Source organism: Galeopterus variegatus, unplaced genomic scaffold (genome assembly GCF_000696425.1).
Source record: "Galeopterus variegatus unplaced genomic scaffold, G_variegatus-3.0.2 Scaffold1160, whole genome shotgun sequence".
NCBI classification, from domain to species: Eukaryota; Metazoa; Chordata; class Mammalia; order Dermoptera; family Cynocephalidae; genus Galeopterus; species Galeopterus variegatus.
Genome location: NW_007727271.1, coordinates 61,166 through 80,012, shown reverse-complemented (window position 1 = coordinate 80,012; position 18,847 = coordinate 61,166). Strand labels below are relative to the sequence as shown.

Here is an 18,847-nt window from a genome sequence, read left to right as displayed (position 1 = left end):
GAAGGAAGGAAGGAAGGAAGGAAGGAAGGAAGGAAGGAAGGAAGGAAGGAAGGAAGGAAGGAAGGAAGGAAGGAAGGAAGGAAAAGACAAGCTGGAATAAGCATGTTAGCCAAGACTGATATTGACAAATTAAGTCCAGAAGCATCTAGGTGCCCTTTCTGACAGGCAGACCTTTCCAGGAATTGGGAGACAAGATCTGGCTTCTCCCCTGAGATGCTTAAGACAAGTTTAACTGTGAAGTCCTCTTGGAACACTCCCGGGATTTCCTGGCTCTTTTCAGTTGGTGTTTCTCTGAGGAACGGGGAGGTTCTCATGAAGATATTTTAAACTTCCATGCTCTGAGAAATCGGACACCACATGGTCCTGCCCTCGTAGCAGCCACTTAGTAGTAAGTAGTCCCTCCAGTCCTACTGGTCCCCGGGCATGAATTCGTGATGTACTGATTCCCACCTCAGCTCCTGCGAAAAGCATGGATAAAGTCACGGCTCTTCCCAGCCTCTGCTTCCTGTCCACCCACCAGACCCACACTGTTTCATTCTCCTCACTTGGCACCCTCCCTCCCTGCTAACTCATGACCCATCCTCCCCAGGCCAGCTTAAGTCCCACTGTCCCCACAAGGATTTCTCAGTCACTATAAGCCATGATGCACACCCTTCTTCTAACGAAACACAGTGCGTGGGCCTCTCTTCTGTACTTTATCCCCAGTGCATTCTGACAGTGCTAGAAGTGCTGTTTTTGATATGAGTTTGGCATCTGAATTGTGTGCCATATTTTGATATTTGGGCATGTTTTGAGGCATACAACAATGTTTATTTTTATTTTTATTTATTTATTTATTTTTTGTCCTTTTTGAGACCGGCCGCACCGCGCTCAACCAGTGAGCGCTGTGAGTGCACTGGTCATCCCTATATAGGATCCGAACCCGCGGCGGGAGCGCTGCTGCACTCCCAGAGCCGCACTCTCCCGAGTGTGCCACGGGCTTGGCCCTGAGGCATACAACAATGTTTAATATGGAGGTTTCATTTCCCCAAATATTCTTTAAATCGTATAAAGTAAGGGACGTGTTCTTTGTATCCCCCAGAAGTCTTACATGAAAGGGTACTGTTCACTTCTCTTCCCTCTCGCTCCCAGCTTAGACCAGGGGGACATCAGGAGTTTTCCTGGGTCTGGCTTGGTGCTCTGCACTGTATACAGTGGAGGCAGAATTCCCCCATTTGTCACAACTTCACTGAGCATGTACTACATACGAGGCGCTGTGCTGGGCCCTGGGGGTAAAGTGATGAATAGTAAATATACAAGGTCCTTTGTTTGTGGAGCTGCTACTCTAGTGGGCAAGTCAGCCAAAGGACAGGGAAGTACATAATCTCGTGCGGTGCTCGAGTGCAGTGAAGGTGCTATGATACAGATGGTGTGATGGGGATGCGGACCCCTGGGGGGTCAGGGAAAGCCTCCCTCAGGAGGTTTGTTTTGGCTGAAACCCAAACAATGAGAAGGAGCTGGCTGGGAGGAGCAGGTGGAAAGGTGCTGCAGGCAGAGGGAAGAGCAAGTGCACAGACCCCAGGGGGATGTGCTTGGGGTAGTGGTTGGCAAGGAGAATGAAGCACAGGGACTGCGACTCTGGGTCAATGGTGTTGAGACCATGTTACTCTGAACATGTTACCTATCTTCATCTCTCATGCTTTAGTTGTTTTACATGGAAGATGACAGAGCACATTTTGTAGAACTAAGTGAGAAAATGCATGTGATGCACTTAGCATGGTACTGGAAACATAGTAAATGCTCAGTAAATATCTGCCACTGTCACTAATGCACTTCACAGGAATTTAACTCAGCCAGAGTTTGGGCTTTTGCTCTGAACTGGTGCTGGAAGGATGATGGAATGATCTTTTTTGCTCTTTCCTCATGTCTCATCCCTCATCACCAGTCACCTTAGCCCTTAAAAGTATGCTGCTATTTCTTTTCCAAGAACATGGAGTACAAAGATCAGTGCAAGTGACGTGATAATTAAATCAAAACCTCAACATACTAGAAATGGGGAACTAAAAATAGAGTCTAATGACTAAGAATAACTGAGTAAAATTCCCTTTAATAACTTTTAACAATCCAGTGAGAACTATTTCTCCAGGCAGATCATCTATTCAAAGAGTTCAGGGGATTAAAATACTTAAAGTGGTTGAAATAATTCTCAAATATTCAGAAAATGTGCCATAAATGTCTTATTGGAGTTCTGTATAATGGTAACCCTGAAAACCAGACTATCCAAATAAGCCCTACATTACAGAAGGCTGGAGATTTTATAACTAATGGAAGTTGGGAGAAGGGTGTCTTTCTGAAGCTTTTTACTTCAAAGTCTACTTTAGAAGTTAACCTTGCACCTTTGGGCTTACTAGTTTGTTTTCGATGCTGGTACTTAGGCCCAGTGAAGGTACTAACACCTTCTTTTGTCCTATCCCTGTTGGGGGTTCCTATCTCTGAGGCAACCTGGCTGTGTCACCCTGAAGAAGTAAGTCTGCAGTAGTAGTGTCCTCAAGGGATCTTGGCATGTACACCTGTCACAGCCTGTGCACAAACACAGATAGCGGTCTGCCCATACTGCAGTGGGAGCAAGTTTGGGACTGAATGTCAGCCATGAGACTTCGGGGAAGTTACTTTACTTCTTTGAATCTCAGTTTCCCCATCTATGAAAAAGGAAAGACGAGCACCTACTTTTTTAACATGTGAAATGCCTACAGCATCAGTGGGAGCAAGTTTGGGACTGAATGTCAGCCATGAGACTTCGGGTAAGTTACTTTACTTCTTTGAATCTCAGTTTCCCATCTATGAAAAAGGAAAGACGAGCACCTACTTTTTTAACATGTGAAATGCCTACAGCATAGGACTTCCACCAACTCATGGTAGGTAACCATTATTCTGATAGTACCACTTTGCCACAAGTCTGTCTCTACTATCTTGATCAAGCATATGACAGTAAATGTCTCCTCCACCTTACCATGCTCTTTGAACAACACAGCAATTCACAAGGGTCTCCTTTCCAAAGTCTTTCTTACCCAGTCCAAAGCGGTAGCCATCAGAGAAGCGAGTGCTGGTGTTCCAGAACACACAGGCACTATCTACGTGCTGGAGGAAGAACTCTGCTGTTTTCTCTGCATGGTAAAGAAAGAGAAACTGATTTAGGATGCCCCATATAGAGAACATTCCTGCTTCTAGCCCCTCACTGGTGATAGATCTGGGTAGGGTCTGGGCCCCTGAGGAGACTCCCCGTGTGCTTTCCTCAAACATTAAACATGTAGGCTTATGAAAAATCTGAAGAGGAAGAAGGCCAACCAGCTTCATCAGTCACAGAGTTGTGGAAAGACTGGGCTGGAATGCAGATCTCCCACGCAGATGTGCCTCGGCGCCGTTATGGTCTGCCTACACTCTCTATTTACAGGCTCCAGAGCCAGGTTACCTAGGTCTCGACTCTAACGCCACACCCACAGCTGTGTGATCTTGCGCAGGTGTCTGAACCTCTCTGCACCCGAGTAAAAAGGGACTGATGACATTACCTGCCTCATAAGGCTGTGGAGAAGATGCAATGAGTTGGCACCCATGGAGCACTCATCCCACTGCCTAGCACCCAGTAAGTGCTCAGGAAATATTAGCTGTTATTACTAGTTATTACTGGTGGTAGTGTTATGACTCCCCAATAAACTGAGTGTAAATTCCTCAAGGGGGTCCTACTGGCTTCCTTCACCATCAGGCCTCTGGTGCCTGCCAGCTAGGAGGGTCCCTCAGTGCACACTTATGGAGTGAATGAATGAATGTGCAGAGTTGGTTCTGCCCTTAACCTCTTGGGCCTTGGTTTCCTCAGCTGTAAAATGGGTTTATTTTAACTACCTGGTAAGAATTGTTGCATGGATTAAATGACAATCCCTCTGACACTGAGTAAGCTGTCTTTAAGGCAGAGCAAATCCTCCATGTCCTGCCTCCCCTGACAGGGCTGCTGTGACTATAGAATGAGGTAAGATGGAGTGAATGAATGAATGTGCAGAGTTGGTTCTACCCTTAACCTCTTGGGCCTTGGTTTCCTCAGCTGTAAAATGGGTTTATTTTAACTACCTGGTAAGAATTGCTGCATGGATTAAATGACAATCCCTCTGACACTGAGTAAGCTGTCTTTAAGGCGGAGCAAATCCTCCATGTCCTGCCTCCCCTGACAGGGCTGCTGTGACTATAGAATGAGGTAAGAGATGTGAAAGCACTCAGCAAACTATCAAATGCAACCCATACTAGGCATTATCATCAGCCTACTTGGCTCATGTTCTCCTGCAGGCCAAGAGGGGCTGAGAAGAGCAAGACAACCTTGGAGATCAAAGCAGAGAAGGCAGACACCATATACTTGAACCATCTGGACACTGACCGTTTTCTGTGACAATGACATCCGTGTGGGAGCTGCCATATTTGTGGATGTGGTCAATGGCTTCCTGGATGCTGTCCACCACTTCAATGCACAATTCCAGGTCCCCATACTCAGTTCGGAGCGACTTCACTTCAGAGGGGCTGAAGGTCAGATAGGAAGCAAACTTGGGGCCTGCATGAATTTTTACCTGGAACAAAATAAGTCCCAGGTCAACAAGATAAAAACAGAAATAAGCAATCCAAGATCCACCAGCACGATGAGCCTGTATGATGCAGCAGGAGCCTGTAAGGCCAAAGCCCGAAGCAGCTATGTGGCCTGGGTAACGGAACCAGTCCCTGCCTTCTGGCCCTCCAGGATGCTCTGTGTCCAAATCAGGACTGGGGGGTTTAGTTCTGACTGAAGTAGAGCTTTCCTCCTATCCAGTCTAGTTCCCTACAGTGGTTGGCATACATAGTTGCCCAATCAAATAGGCCACTAATGTAAAGTAAGGCCCAAAAAATGAATGATGTGACCTAATTCCCTTTTAATCTGTGGGGTGCGTTTTCACTTTCAAAGCAATTCAGGTTCTCACTGGGACCTGCCACATTTATAAGCTGACTGGAGCCTTCTTTTCCAGCAAGAGAATGGAAGGGAAGAGATACATGCTCAGGGTTAAAACAACCAAAGCCAGCAGGCACCTTCTCTACTTCTGCGCTAGTTTATATAATTCTGAAAGAGTGACATCACATCAGATACCAAAGCTTAAAACGCATCCAAGCAGAAAATTGAAGAGACTGTCCATTTTTGCTTTGAGAGTATCTTATTTTCTTATAATCATGAATTTAGGATGGAGCATAAATTTATATTTGAAACTTACTGGCTTTGGTTTGTTTACAACCTTAATGACATGGTAAAAATGTAGAGAGAGGACACTATAAAAATTGCCGACTCCCAAATATCATTGAGTTTGTTAATATTGGTAATTGAAAACATCTTTTTTGGGGGGGGGGAATAAATGCATGTAAATTTCTGGTTTGAAAACATGTCTGCACAATCTTTTCAAATCAAATCCAAAAAGGAATGTGCTTGGAAACATAAATTTTAAACTTTGCTGTCTAAATAAAAGGTTGCCAGAGATAGTCCATTTACCTTGTGGTCTGTCTTACCTTTGAACTCTCTTAGCACGGAACACATTCCACTCTGTCATAAAGCTATTTGTGTATTGATGTAGTCCCCCTACTCGACCATCAGATGGCAGGGTTTACATTTAACTCAGCTCTGTACTTAGCATAGAACTTTGTACATAGGAGAAGCTCAAAAATATTGTTTCCTAAATTCCCTTAAATGGTATGGCAGCTGCTGCTGATCTAACCCCACAGGCCTCCAAATCTCAAAGTGGAAGACAGGAAGCAGTGTACTAGTCCTGGGGGTCCGTCTTACCTGTTCTACTCTCAGCATATCAATGATCTGGTCGAACAATGGTGTTCTCAGCAGATCCCGGTGGATTAACAAAGTCTCCAAAGCATTACAGGCTGCTGGATATTCACATTTAGAGTCTCTGACTAAAAGAAGAGGAGCAAAGAATTGTTTCCATTAACATGATCCAGAGCCACAGAGGATTTAATACATATTTCACCCTCATAAAATAGGAGACCCCACCCAGCTCACCTAGTCTGGTGACCTTATCGACACTGGCCTCTGAATCCACATACATGTGGCAGATCCCTTCACTGTGCCCCATCACTGGAATCCCCTTTGCAGCTTTCTGGATGTCTCTGACCAGCTGAGAAGAGCCACGTGGAATGATCAGATCTATCATTACATGTGGCAGATCCCTTCACTGTGCCCCATCACTGGAATCCCCTTCGCAGCTTTCTGGATGTCTCTGACCAGCTGAGAAGAGCCACGTGGAATGATCAGATCTATCATTTTGTCTAGGCGGCAAAGATCTTCAACTTCTTCTCTGGTATTCACCTGAAGAGGAAGAGAATAAATAGATAAAGATGACATCTTCTGGACACACAAAATATAGAAACAGCAACTTCCCTTTTACAGATAAATGTCTGCATACCCCGAGAACTAAATCAGGCACTGAGAAAATTTACTCTAAAAGCAAAAGTACGTTCATGAGAATCGAAGTCATCCAGCAAATGCTTATCAAACACTACATATTTGGTTCTGTGCTCTGCATCACAAAACATGCAGGACACAGTCCCTGCCCTCAAAAGAGCTCAGAGCCTAGTAGGGAAGATGGGACTAGGACACAATTAACCATAACACTGAGCAGATAATTATAAAAATGCCAGAAGAGGTAGGAAGGGCTATCTATGGAAGTCAGAGGCTGTATAGATTATGCCAGGCTATGAGGATCACAAAAAGAAGGGCCCTCTCTAATCACAGCCTTATGGAAATGCTGGCTCTTGCTAGGGAGCTACAGTTCTCCATGACGTCTGCTGACAACCTCTACCTTGGGATGCTGACTGGACTGACTAAGATGCTTGTGTTAGAACACTGAGATTATGGGCATTTTGTTTTCTCTCCTTGATTTTTAATTTTCCTCCATATGGTCATGTTACTTTTATGACAAATATAAATATACATGTACCAGAACATTCACAGCAAGCAACTTTATTCCACATAGCCCCAAACTAAAAACAACCCAAATATTCATCATCAGAAGAAAGGGTAAACTATAGTATATGCATGTAAATGGAATACTACATGGCAACAGTAAGAGAAAATTACTGTGAGAAAACAAGAAAACAATGTGGATGAATATCACAGACATGATGAACAAAAGACATACGACATAAAAGTGCATTTTGTACGATTCCATTTATAGGAAGTTCAAGAATAGGCAAAAGTAACTGAATGTAAAAGAAAGTGGTTACTTTATGGTGGGGGTGGGGCATATTGATTGGGAAGCCCCCTGGGATGTCGGGAATGTTCTACATCTTGTTACAGCTGCTGGGTGGAGTATGTGTGTACATATACATGAACAAGGCCATGGAGTTGTTCACATAAGATCTGTAAATTTAGTGTATGTATGTTAAACATCAATAGGAAGAAAGGAAGGAGGGGAGGGAGGGAATCTATCTAAGCTAGGATGTAGTAGAGCTGGGATATGATTCCCTATAATCTGTGCTCTTTCTACCCACTGTATTGCCATATGAAAAAACCTGGATTCTCATCATTGAGCGTGTAATGCAACAGGTTTGTAGACATTCTCCCAGAAGCCAAAAGAATTCTGGAATGCTGGAGTGAGTGGACCTCACTGAAAAAAGTGAAGGATCTGGAGTCAGTCCAGGTCCAAATCTGAAGTCTACTACAGATTGTGTGAGTTTGGTAAATTACTTTACGTCTGAGTCTGTTTTTTTCCAATCTAGGAAATGGGCCTACTAATTAATGATATTTTCCTCATGGGGTTGTAGCAAGGATTAAATGAGATAAAGGATGAAAAGTACCTTGCACACAGTAGGTGCTTAATAAATTATAGGTATTACTATTGAACTTCATTTGACAGTTGAGGAGAGTGAGACAATGGTCAGTTAAAATAATGACCACAGTAACAACAGTGATAACAGCATGGTCTCATACTTACACAATGCATGATGACAAACTTTCATAATATGTCTCATCTGACTTATCCTAAATCACTCTGCCAATGAAAAGAACCCAGGCCTCCCACTCTAGGTCTGGCACTCTGCTGCCCTGTGACCCAAAGCATGAAGGTCTAATGGACATTCTTGTAAATCAGTAGTGCCGGGACACAGCTGTATGGGAGTGGCCTTCCTAAGCCACCAAAGACTCATCTGGCTCTATGGAATGGCCTAATGTCAGCAGGCTAACCCACTGCCACTCCAATTAAACCTGCCTGCAGAAGATCTTTGCTCTACGTGGCCTAAACTTTGCTTCTAACACCAAACCTCCTGACCTGGCCCTTCTTGGCCCAACTTGGCTCAGCTCATTCCCAGGGACCTACCAGCTGTACAGCCTCCTTGACTCCATGGATCGAGAGGGCCTCCTGGGTCAGGAGGTGAAGAATCCGGTTGCTGTGTGCGGCCTCCTTCCCTCCTTTGAGTAACAAGCCATTACCACTTGCGATAGCCAAGGCTGCCACCTGCAGATCAAAGCAGAGAGCAGTGGATCAAAGGGAAAAAACACCTCGGCAACATAACATCGCATTCACTGAGCACTTTTTCTGTGCTAAGCATTGTGTTCATCACTTTATAAGGCCTATGCTGTTGCATCTTCACAACATTCTAGTGAATTAAGTACCTGTTTTATCTCCCACTTAACAAATAAGGACAAGGCAGTCCAGAGAGGTTGGTGACTCCCCAAGGTCACATAGCTTATAAACGGCAGGGCTAGAAGCCAGACTGAGATGGTTTGACTCCAGAGCCGGACCACCTGGATCTTAGGAACTAAACTAGATGGCTTCCTTGACACAATTAGCAAAGTAACCTGAGATAAAAAGCCAGGGTCACACAGATCCCCTCTCCCCTTTGGCCACTGTGGAGAACAGGGTACTCAGCTGCCTCTGTAGGGAAGCAGTTGCTCCACCTGACTCAGACTGAGGCTGGGCGCACCTCTGGGTGCATCCTACTTTGTCCCTGGAATTGTTCCGAGAGCCCTAAATGCTTGGTGCTGAGAACCAGGAGAGGACTAGAACACCTGCCAGCTCTTGGACATCTATTATGGCAGAGACTGCTGGGAAAGAAGCACATGCCTTTTTGGGGAGGAAAAGGTAGACCATCCAAGAAGACGGTTAGTTATTCTGTTAAAGAGTGAGTGACACTGACCCAATCATCCTAAGACTGAAACTTAATTTACTGAATGCTCTTGGGATGAATGAAAATCTTCCTGCTTTTGTAGTGTAGGCAAAGAAACTTTAGTAAAAAACCTTGCCTGCCCATATTAATCTCCAGATTAGGGGTTCTTAATCTTTTTTTGTTTTTCTTGTTCCTAAAACAACCCCTTACAAAAATTATGTAAACTTTCTCCTGATAAATGCACAAACACACAGAATTCTGCATACGATTTTTAGGATTCATAGATTCTGTGAAGGCATCCAGGGTTAAGATCCCAGGTGAGGAGCCTGATCTGTAGTTGGCTAAAGAGGAAACCTTCCTCCTTGTGAGGTATCAGCTGATATGGACGAGAGGTAGCAGAGAAGCTTCATGGATAGCCCAGACAAAGACATGAGACCCATTTCTATGAGCAGAGGTGAGATTTGCAGTCCTCACTGGGGCATTTCAGCAAGACGGGTGTGTGGCCAGAGGGGGTGGTGTCCCAGCATCAGCCAAGTGCTGAGGACAGACCCCAGTGGAACAGGAGTCCCTTAGTGAACAAGCTGGTTTTAGGTCATGTCAGGGAGTACCCTCCATGGTCATCTATGCCTTTTAGTAAAGAGATGCTAATTTTTTGTTTTAAAATAGAATTTCCCTTTGAGTCTTTGGGGCTAGTGCAAAGAAAGAGCTGGTATCATCCTACTGGACAGCCCTGTGGGAAAACAGTCTAAGAATTCTGGGAGAGAGTTTAGGGCAGCAAAGTGAGGGCACCCTCTAATGCCACCTTCTTTTTACCAACATGGCTGCTTGGCCAAATCTCTAACACATGGTTTCTCAATATTAGCCTGTGATATGTCAACTTCTCTAAAGAAGGTTGCATTCTAGTTTCCATTAACTACTGAAAGTTCTTTTTCTTCATGATGTACCTACAGGAAGCCATCTGTGGCATTAAGAATAAAGGGGTCTTTTTCACATGGGCAAAGCCAGCTATTAGATGCACAACTCTGCAGAAGGCCAGCAGGGACTGGTGGTCAGAGAACAAAGTATACCACGAGCTAAGATATTTAGAAATTTGCTGCCATATCATGGTATGGTAGGTTGATCTGGGCTCCAGTCCCAGTCCACTCTTACAAGTGTGACAGGAATATTAACTTCTTTAAAGTTCAGTTTTTTCCAACTGTAAAATGGACATATGAATACCTACTTCAGGATTACTGGGAACCAAGAACATAAATTACCTTAAGAACGACCTGAGAATAAAGTCTCAAAAATTATTTTTTTGGGTAAAAAAAGATAAGACCTTCACACCCAAACACACACAATTATCTTTGAGAGACTTATCTCCAGTCCTGAAACTATACTCTTCCTCCAATTTCCCTACTCCAACGGCGGATTATTAGTCACACACCTGGGGTAGACAGTCAGGGCGAGATTCAAAGATCACCAGTAGAACTCCAATTGGGACAGTCACTTGTTCTAGTTCCAGGTTTTTAGCAATTCGGGTCCGGCGCAAAACACGTCCCACACTGTCCTGTGAGGAGGCTGCGATCTGCCGCAGACCAATGGCCAGGCTGTTCAACTTAGATGTGGAGAGGCTTAAACGTTTCAGCAGAGGAGCTGCAAGTCTCCCTGAAAAGGTGTTAGGAACACATGATAAAGTAAGTAGATCTGGGCAGGCTACAGCCATCAAGTAACTGATCTTTCCTGATGTGTTACTGAACACGTGGCTCTGCATTAGGAACAGACAGGGAACTTAGGGTTCTCGGTAAGACAATGACATGCCATTTTATACAGCTTTTCCTCCAGGGCAGTTTGGCAGTACGTATCATCATCTAAGGCTGTATACACCCATACCCTTTGTGCCAACAATTTCAGTTCCAGAAATTTCACTTATATGAGCAAGCCTGCATGTAATAAGGATGCTTGCCACAGCATTTTTATAACAGTGAGAAACGGGATTGTACCTAAAAATTCTGACATTGGGATAGAGTGCAGTTATTATAAATAATATATCTATGTTTATTAATATGGAAAGCTGTCTAGGATATAGTTTGTGAAAAAGGCAAACTATAAAACAGAATGTATGATATAATCCTATTTATCAAACACTGCATATATATTTGTGCACAGGGAGATGTCTGGAAGGCCTCAAGAACTACGATGCTGTCTACTTTATCTTTTGGCATTATTTAAACTTTTTATAACGACAATTATTCTTATAATCAGAAGCAATAAAGATGTTTTCTCTTGAAATGATTCTCTGTGTGTGTGTGTGTGTGTGTGTGTGTATATATACATACACACACACACACACACACACCCCATTTATTTATATATACACATATATATACCAAAGAAAACGACAATTATTCTTATAATCAGAAGCAATAAAGATGTTTTCTCTTGAAATGATTCTCTGTGTGTGTGTGTGTGTGTGTATATATATACATACACACACACACACACACACACACACACACCCCATTTATTTATATATACACATATATATACCAAAGAAAACCATTTGGAATCACATATCACCAATCATTGCAGTGGTTAATGTTGATATATAAAAATTTTCCCTTTCTTTTTTATAGACACAACCACCAAGATAAAATAATAATATTTCTACTTTGGAGGAGAGGAATCAACCTTACATTAAGAAAAAAAATTAAATCATCATTCTACCAACTAATTTTATACACACACAAACACACACACACACATATATTTTTTTCTTTACTTTTCCCCATTTGCTAAATACCAAGTTTTGATTACAGTGCATGTTAAATGCTACATTCTCGTTTTTCACCTAACAATGCAAGTTCAGCCATCCCACCTACTCTGTCATTAGCACCTCAAAGGCAGTTCTGGACGGCACCTGGTACTAACTCTGGGAAGACCTCACACTGGTTAATTAACTAAAAACAAGCTATTTCGACAGCTCTTTTATATGTTCAGTCCACCTGTGTTTGAATCCCAGGTCCATATGGCTTTGGGCAAGTGACAACTTCTCTGAGCTTTAGTTTCCTCCTCTGTAAAATGGAGATGATAGGGACCAGCCCGCGGCTCACTTGGGAGAGTGTGGTGCTGATCACACCAAGGCCACGGGTTCGGATCCCACATAGGGATGGCCGGTTAGCTCACTTGGGAGAGTGTGGTGCTGACAACACCAAGTCAAGGGTTAAGATCCCCTTACCGGTCATCTTTTAGAAAATAAATAAATAAATAAATAAATAAATAATAAAATAAAATAAAAATAAAATGGAGATGATAGTAGTGAAGAGTAAGTGAAATCCTGTCTGTAAAGCCCTTAGCACAATGCCCTGCAATAAAGAAAGGCCTCAAAAAATGTTAGCTGCTATTAGCTGAATGTCTAATGTAGTTGGGTTCTCAATCTTCCTTTTTTTCCCCCCTGAAACTGCCATAGCAGCCATGGCTTGTGACCTGTGGAAAATGGAAAAAGCCCCTTTGGGTCTCTACTAAGTTACCTAGGTAAAGGTGTGGGGGTAGGATGTGTGATTTGAAAAAGCCCAACTAATACTTAATAAAAATGATGCATGATATACAATTTCTTCTATAATAATCTTGTCTTTAGGCAGACTATGATATCAGAATTATTAGTAAAACAAAGGACAAAACCCTCCCCCAAGACCCCTCCACAACACTGCTCTAAATTGCCGGGTCTTTACCCTCTGCCTCCTCCAAGTCTTTTTTGTTGGCTAACAGGATCTCATCACGCTGGTCCGTCAACAGATCAGCCAGATGATGGATAATTTCCGCTCTCTAGAAGAAAGGCAAACCATTAAAAAATCAAATGGGTATGTCAGTCCCAGAAGAGTACACACACAGTTTTCAGACTTACTCTTCTGAGAGTGCCAGGCCTTGCTTCTAAATCCAAGGTCACCATTGATTGAAATCTCCTTACTTCATATCACTCATTTTCCACCACTGCTCCCCTTATTTCTTCCTTCCTCTCTCTCAGTCAACCTCCTCTCACTTCTTTTTACTTTTCCTCCTCTTCTGGCACTCTTGATGATTATAATTAGAAAACTATGGCCCACTGTGGGGGGAGGAGCATGATAAATTATACTATTTGTCCATCAGACAGGAGCCAGCATTTTGAATCAGCATGATACACACATCTTTACACATTGATTATCACGAGCTAGATAGAGATAGCTTATTTCCCAGGTAAGTTTTTATACCTAGTTTTTCTTTTTGTCAATTACTTATTCAGTGAATTCAAAGGGAAAAACCCAATCCTAGATGCTTGAAGAGAGCCTAATCCTTACCCAGCTAGATCAGGAAACATGGCAAATTGGTGTGTGCTTACTGAAGGAGCAGAGGGACGAGGTATGAAAGAGGGAAGCTAGGAGCCTCCTTTGCTTTCCCCTTTCTCTACTTGTAATTATTTTAAACTCTCTTCTCCTTTCTTAGGCCAAAGTATTTCCCAGAAGAAACCTATATTCTAGCTCATTGTAGACAGGGCAGGGCTACCCACTATGGAGCAGGCTCTTGAATTACCATCTTACAGGTAAGTTACGTGATTTGGAATGGGCCGGGATAAGTAATTTTCCCACATTTCCATGCCCAGTATATGGCAGTATTAGGTAGCCTTCCTCTTGTCATTTTCATGATGCTTTTGATCAAAACATTGTAGTAATGAAAACCTACCTTAGGCCTCAGCCTACAAAGGACAAAAGGAAAAATAAAATTAAGAAAAAGAAAAAAGGCAGAGCAAATCTGAGTCAGACTTATAACGCAGATAACTCTGTGGAATATTAGGAGTAAAGGGGGAGTCAGCAGGTTGGACTGTTGTACTAAACTGCACAGCATGACTTGCTCTGAAAACTGTTACATAAGAATCAGTTAAGGTTACTACCTGCTCAGGTTCCAAAGTGGCCAACATCCTTCCTCCAGATCGAGCCATTTCTCCCTGCTGTTCGACAGTAGGGCCTGCAAAGATATGTACAAACATCAGATCATGATGAACTTGAGTTCTCTGTCACCTTCCCAGCACATGCACAGAAGGAACACTTGGTGTATTGGTGTGCTTGTTTCACCTACAGGGATCACTCTCACCAAAAGAATGGCAAACGAATGTGCCAGATTAACTCAGACAAAAACACACAACTTGCCTGCATCTCTGGGGTAGACAATATACTTTCTCTCTTGTGGTGTTCTTTTCAATCCCACTGTGGCTAATATTTTCTAATGTGTTTGCATTTCTGAATGAGGAACATAGGCAATTCTATCTTTTGTGAACTCCTGAGAGATCATATCATATTTTATGCATCTTTGCATCTCTAGTGCTTATTAGTACCTGCCATCCAGCAAAGGCCTAGCAAAAGCCAAGCAAAATCCAATTTTACAAACAGTATTCAGAAGAATACTATATTTCATAACAATAGCACATTAATTTTGTGATCTCTTCCCAGAGTGAGAGCTCAGTCTTCAGTCCCATGTAGGCTGGGTATCACTAGCTAATGTCTACAGGCCTTGGGACCTTATGAAGCACTTACCTGCAGGTTTTACTTCTGAAAAGAAGGTGCCAACTTTTTTTCCCTCTACGATGTCTGTGATGACATGCCCAGACACTTTTGGGTGAGTTCCATTGGCAATAACAACAGAAGTGCCACCTTGCAAAGCCCAGAGGGCTGCTTTCACCTAACAGGACAGGTTAGATCCAAAGATGAGATTCACATTAAAGATGAGATTCAGATCTAGTCATCCACAATTTTAACTTGTAAAAAGATATAAAATGCGATTTGATATTGAGTAAGTTAAGTATGTGCAGGAATGTTTTTAATAGCTCAGAAGCTCTGAAAACACGTGCAGCCCATGCACTCTTCCCAGCCCAACTTTGGCATGTGCTGCCTAAAGATGAACCAACCTCTCCTTTGTTTTCAGCATGCTCTCTCTTCAAGACTCACTAGTATGGGACTCATCACTTCTACATTTGACTTTTTGTGCCTCAGCTTAGAAACAATTTAGTGAACAGCCTGGGGTTTGACCAGAATCTGATCCTGATTACCTTAGTTTTTTTTTTTTTTTTTTAAAAAGATGACCGGTAAGGGGATCTTAACCCTTAACTTGGTGTTGTCAGCACCACACTCAGCCAGTGAGCGAACTGGCCATCCCTATGTGGGATCCGAACCCAGGGCCTTGGTGTTATCAGCACCGCACTCTACCGAGTGAGCCACGGGCCGGCCCAACCTTAGTTTTTATAAATAGGGCTCTTGTCCTCATCTCTGCCATTGCTACGTATAGTGCTGCACCTTAAGGATATAACTTCTTAGAATAATTAATGGGAGAGAAAGAATATATTTGAGCTGATAATATTAGAGGATTTATGAATTATGAAAAATATGAACACACTATATAATATTAATAAAAAACATACACAGACATGACTAAATATAGGAACACAATATTCATTGAAACTGTATTTAGATATGTGTATATTTAAGTTTGTATATGCATAGTATCTGAACAATCAGCCCCTAAACAATTATAAAAGTAAAAGGGATAAAATACTGTCTTGGCTTTATAATTGTTAGAGGCAGTTAAGACACCAGATTCTTACCTTGGATTCCATGCCACCCATTCCCACTCTAGACTTGGTTCCAAACGTCACAGACTGCTGATCTCCAGGATAAAATATATCAATAAGCTTTGCATCATCTGACCCCGGGGGGCTATCAAAGAGGCCTAAAAAGTAGACAAGAGTCGGTAACATCACTCACTTCCATCCCTTCATGACATCACTCACTTCACCAAGTGATGGAAGTGAGTGTCCCCAAGACAGGCCTCCCGGGCGCCTGTCAAGCACTCTGTACGTTACTCATCCAGAGTTCCACTGTACCACCACATGCTCTAACCAGAAAAGAGAACAAGGGATCTGTGGAGTCAACCCAACAAGAAGATAGCTCCAGCAGGACCCACCTTACATACTTTATAACCTGGCTGAATAAACGAATGTTTCCTAACATCAGAGCATATCCTCGGCACAAAATTTATTAGCCCTGCCACAGTCCATTGACAAGCTGTCCCCACCCCTGCCACTGCCACTTATGATGCTGTACTTTAAGGATATAACTGAAAAAAAAGAGTGGCTATACAGAAACAGTGTTGCAGCCACCTGTCTAATGTGACTGTTCCAAGCAGGATGAAATGTGGAACAGCTACTCATTAACTCATAGTACCCTTTGGAAGTCACTGATTCATACCCCCATTTTATGAGTGAGTTGTTGTGCAGGAGAGCTCATGAGTCTCGGCATTCAGTCTGGATTTATCACCCTAAAGCATATGTCCTTTTTATACCTAAGTAGAGTGACATAAAGTAGAATCACATGAAATGTTATATGCATACAATCTAGACTTAAAATTCTCACAATTTCACTTTGAAGAAGAGTGAGTAGGAGCCTTGGAAGAGGAAAGGAGGTGGGTGAGAGGGGCATGAAAAAATGGAGTCAAGTGAAGACCTAACAGGGTTAAAATTCTCACAATTTCACTTTGAAGAAGAGTGAGTAGGAGCCTTGGCAGAGGAAAGGAGGTGGGTGAGAGGGGCATGAAAAAATGGAGTCAAGTGAAGACCTAACAGGGACACAGGTAGGGAGGCACTGCCTGTGGCTGGGGACTGGCTGAAGGACGTTTTGGGAGGCGATGTTTTTGGTTTCAAGTCATGGCTTTTCCTGTGCTATATACCTCTTCCCTCCATTATCCCAGATAACTTCTCTGGGGAAGTAAGCAAATCGGGGAAGGGGGTGAGGAAATCAGTGTCCAGTATAAAGCAAAGCAGTGCAAACCCTGAGCAGCAATTATAAGAAAAGGAAAAATAATCTCACAATTTCTGTCTACCTTAACCTCCTGCTCCATAGCCCCCCCATGATTTAGGGCTAGGTTCTTCCCAGAAAATACAGTGTTATGAGATCACAGGCTTAGATTTAGAGGCTATTTCAGTTTCATATAATAATATGGGAAAGACTACACAATTCCAAGCCAAACCTTCTCCAGAGACGTTGAGGGGTTCATAGCATTCCGATATTCTGCCTACTCCTCTTTTTCCCTTACAGGAGAGTCTCAGCCTCACAAAGAGCATATTTAAAATTCTGACATTGTTCTAAAAATGAACATTCAGTGGATAAATAAACGAATTACAGCAAGAGCACAAGCCTGCCAATGACCCGTTTGAAGATACATCAAAACTGTTTACTAGCGTCTAGATCAAATCAGGTTTTATATATTTATCTTGCAAACTTGCATCCTTGACCTTGCCAGCAGTACTGGAGAGAGGGAAGAGAAGAGCATAGGCTTTTCAACTGAACAGACTTAGATTTGAAAAATGGCCTCTGCTAAGCACTTGCTATGTAACTTTGGATATACCATTTAACTGATCTGAACGTTTTTTAATTTCTTCATCTGTATAATTGGGCTAACTTTGTAGGGCTGCTACAAAGATTGAGTAAATTGACATTTATGAAGCACCTAGCATACTATTTGTACATAGCAGAAACTTAGTAAAAACCTACTGACTAACCAAAATGCCTTCTTCTCCAGGGTGGTTCATACTTACTTTAATTTAGCTGTCTCATGCTGAGACTTCAAATTACAGTAGATAAACATAGCACCAAGGCTTCTTACAGGTAAGTATCTCTGACTTTCCACAAGGTCAGAAGACAGATTAATCCATCCGTATCTGCCCCTGTGTCCACTAGGCAGCCCCTGCCCTTACCTTACACTGCTGTAGGGTAAAAATGGAGACCAAGAACTGCCATATTAACTTGCCTTCGGTGTGGGCTGGGAATTAAATAAGGTTTTTCTGACCTCCCAGAAATGTAACTGAGGCTTTCGGGATCCTGGGAGATTCGGCCTATTTTGGGCACAGCTACTATATTTCTTATACTATAAAATGGAAATAGCTTAAAGTGAGAAGAGTGAATGGAGATTCAAATTGAAGCCAAGAGAGGCCCCTTCATGAGGAAGGGGAAAGCAGAGAGGAACAGAATAACATATAAGAATATGGTGGTCATACTGCCTAGATTTTCTATAGTGGCTCTAATTTAAAATAATCTGTCCTGTGATTTACATTAAAAACTGAAAGTAATCAAAACCACAAAGAGATATCACTTCACACCCATTAGGATGGCTATAATAAAAAAGGCAGATAATAACAAGTAAGTGTCTGCAAGGCTGTGAACAAATCAGAACCCTCATATGCTGGCGGGAATGTGAAATGGTGCAGCTGCTTTGGAAAACAGTCTGACAGCTCCTCCAAAGGTTTTTAAACATCGAGCTACCATACGATGCATCAATTCTACTCTTGGGGAAACAAAAACATACTCCAGCAAAAACTTGTACATTACTGCTCATAGCAGTATTACTCATAATAGTCAAAATGTCCATCAGCTGATGAGAGGGTAAATAAAACGTGGTATATCCACAGAGTGGAATATTATTTGGCAAAAAAAGAAATGAAATACTGATACATGCTATAACACAGATGAACCTTAAAAATATTATGCTAAGGGGCCGGCTGGGTGGCGCACTGATATAGTGCACCGCTTGGGAGCGTGGTGGCGCTCCCGCCGAGGGTTCGGATCCCACATACAGACCGGTTCCCGCTCACTGGCTGAGCGAGGCGGGGGAGCGACATCGAGGGTTGGGAGCCCGTTGC

General features: G+C 42.7%; 1 protein-coding gene across 2 annotated transcripts in view; it reads right to left on the bottom strand.

Moving 5' to 3' along the window:
- Nucleotides 1–86: 86 nt before the first annotated feature.
- Nucleotides 87–18,847, bottom strand: part of ALDH18A1 (aldehyde dehydrogenase 18 family, member A1) — a 38,781-nt gene continuing 20,020 nt past the window's right edge. The window contains exons 8-19 of one of the 2 annotated variants that reach the window (XM_008575237.1): nucleotides 15,758–15,882; nucleotides 14,694–14,838; nucleotides 14,054–14,127; nucleotides 12,861–12,954; nucleotides 10,577–10,797; nucleotides 8,361–8,498; nucleotides 6,203–6,352; nucleotides 6,047–6,092; nucleotides 5,819–5,940; nucleotides 4,400–4,586; nucleotides 3,048–3,143; nucleotides 87–458 (exon numbers count right to left, since the gene is read on the bottom strand). In XM_008575237.1, the coding sequence (XP_008573459.1) occupies nucleotides 277–458; nucleotides 3,048–3,143; nucleotides 4,400–4,586; nucleotides 5,819–5,940; nucleotides 6,047–6,092; nucleotides 6,203–6,352; nucleotides 8,361–8,498; nucleotides 10,577–10,797; nucleotides 12,861–12,954; nucleotides 14,054–14,127; nucleotides 14,694–14,838; nucleotides 15,758–15,882 (1,580 nt within the window). In that variant the 3' untranslated portion in view covers nucleotides 87–276. Of the gene's footprint in view, nucleotides 459–3,047; nucleotides 3,144–4,399; nucleotides 4,587–5,818; nucleotides 5,941–6,046; nucleotides 6,150–6,202; nucleotides 6,353–8,360; nucleotides 8,499–10,576; nucleotides 10,798–12,860; nucleotides 12,955–14,053; nucleotides 14,128–14,693; nucleotides 14,839–15,757; nucleotides 15,883–18,847 lie in introns of both variants that reach the window. The other variant, XM_008575238.1, reaches the window with a different exon arrangement.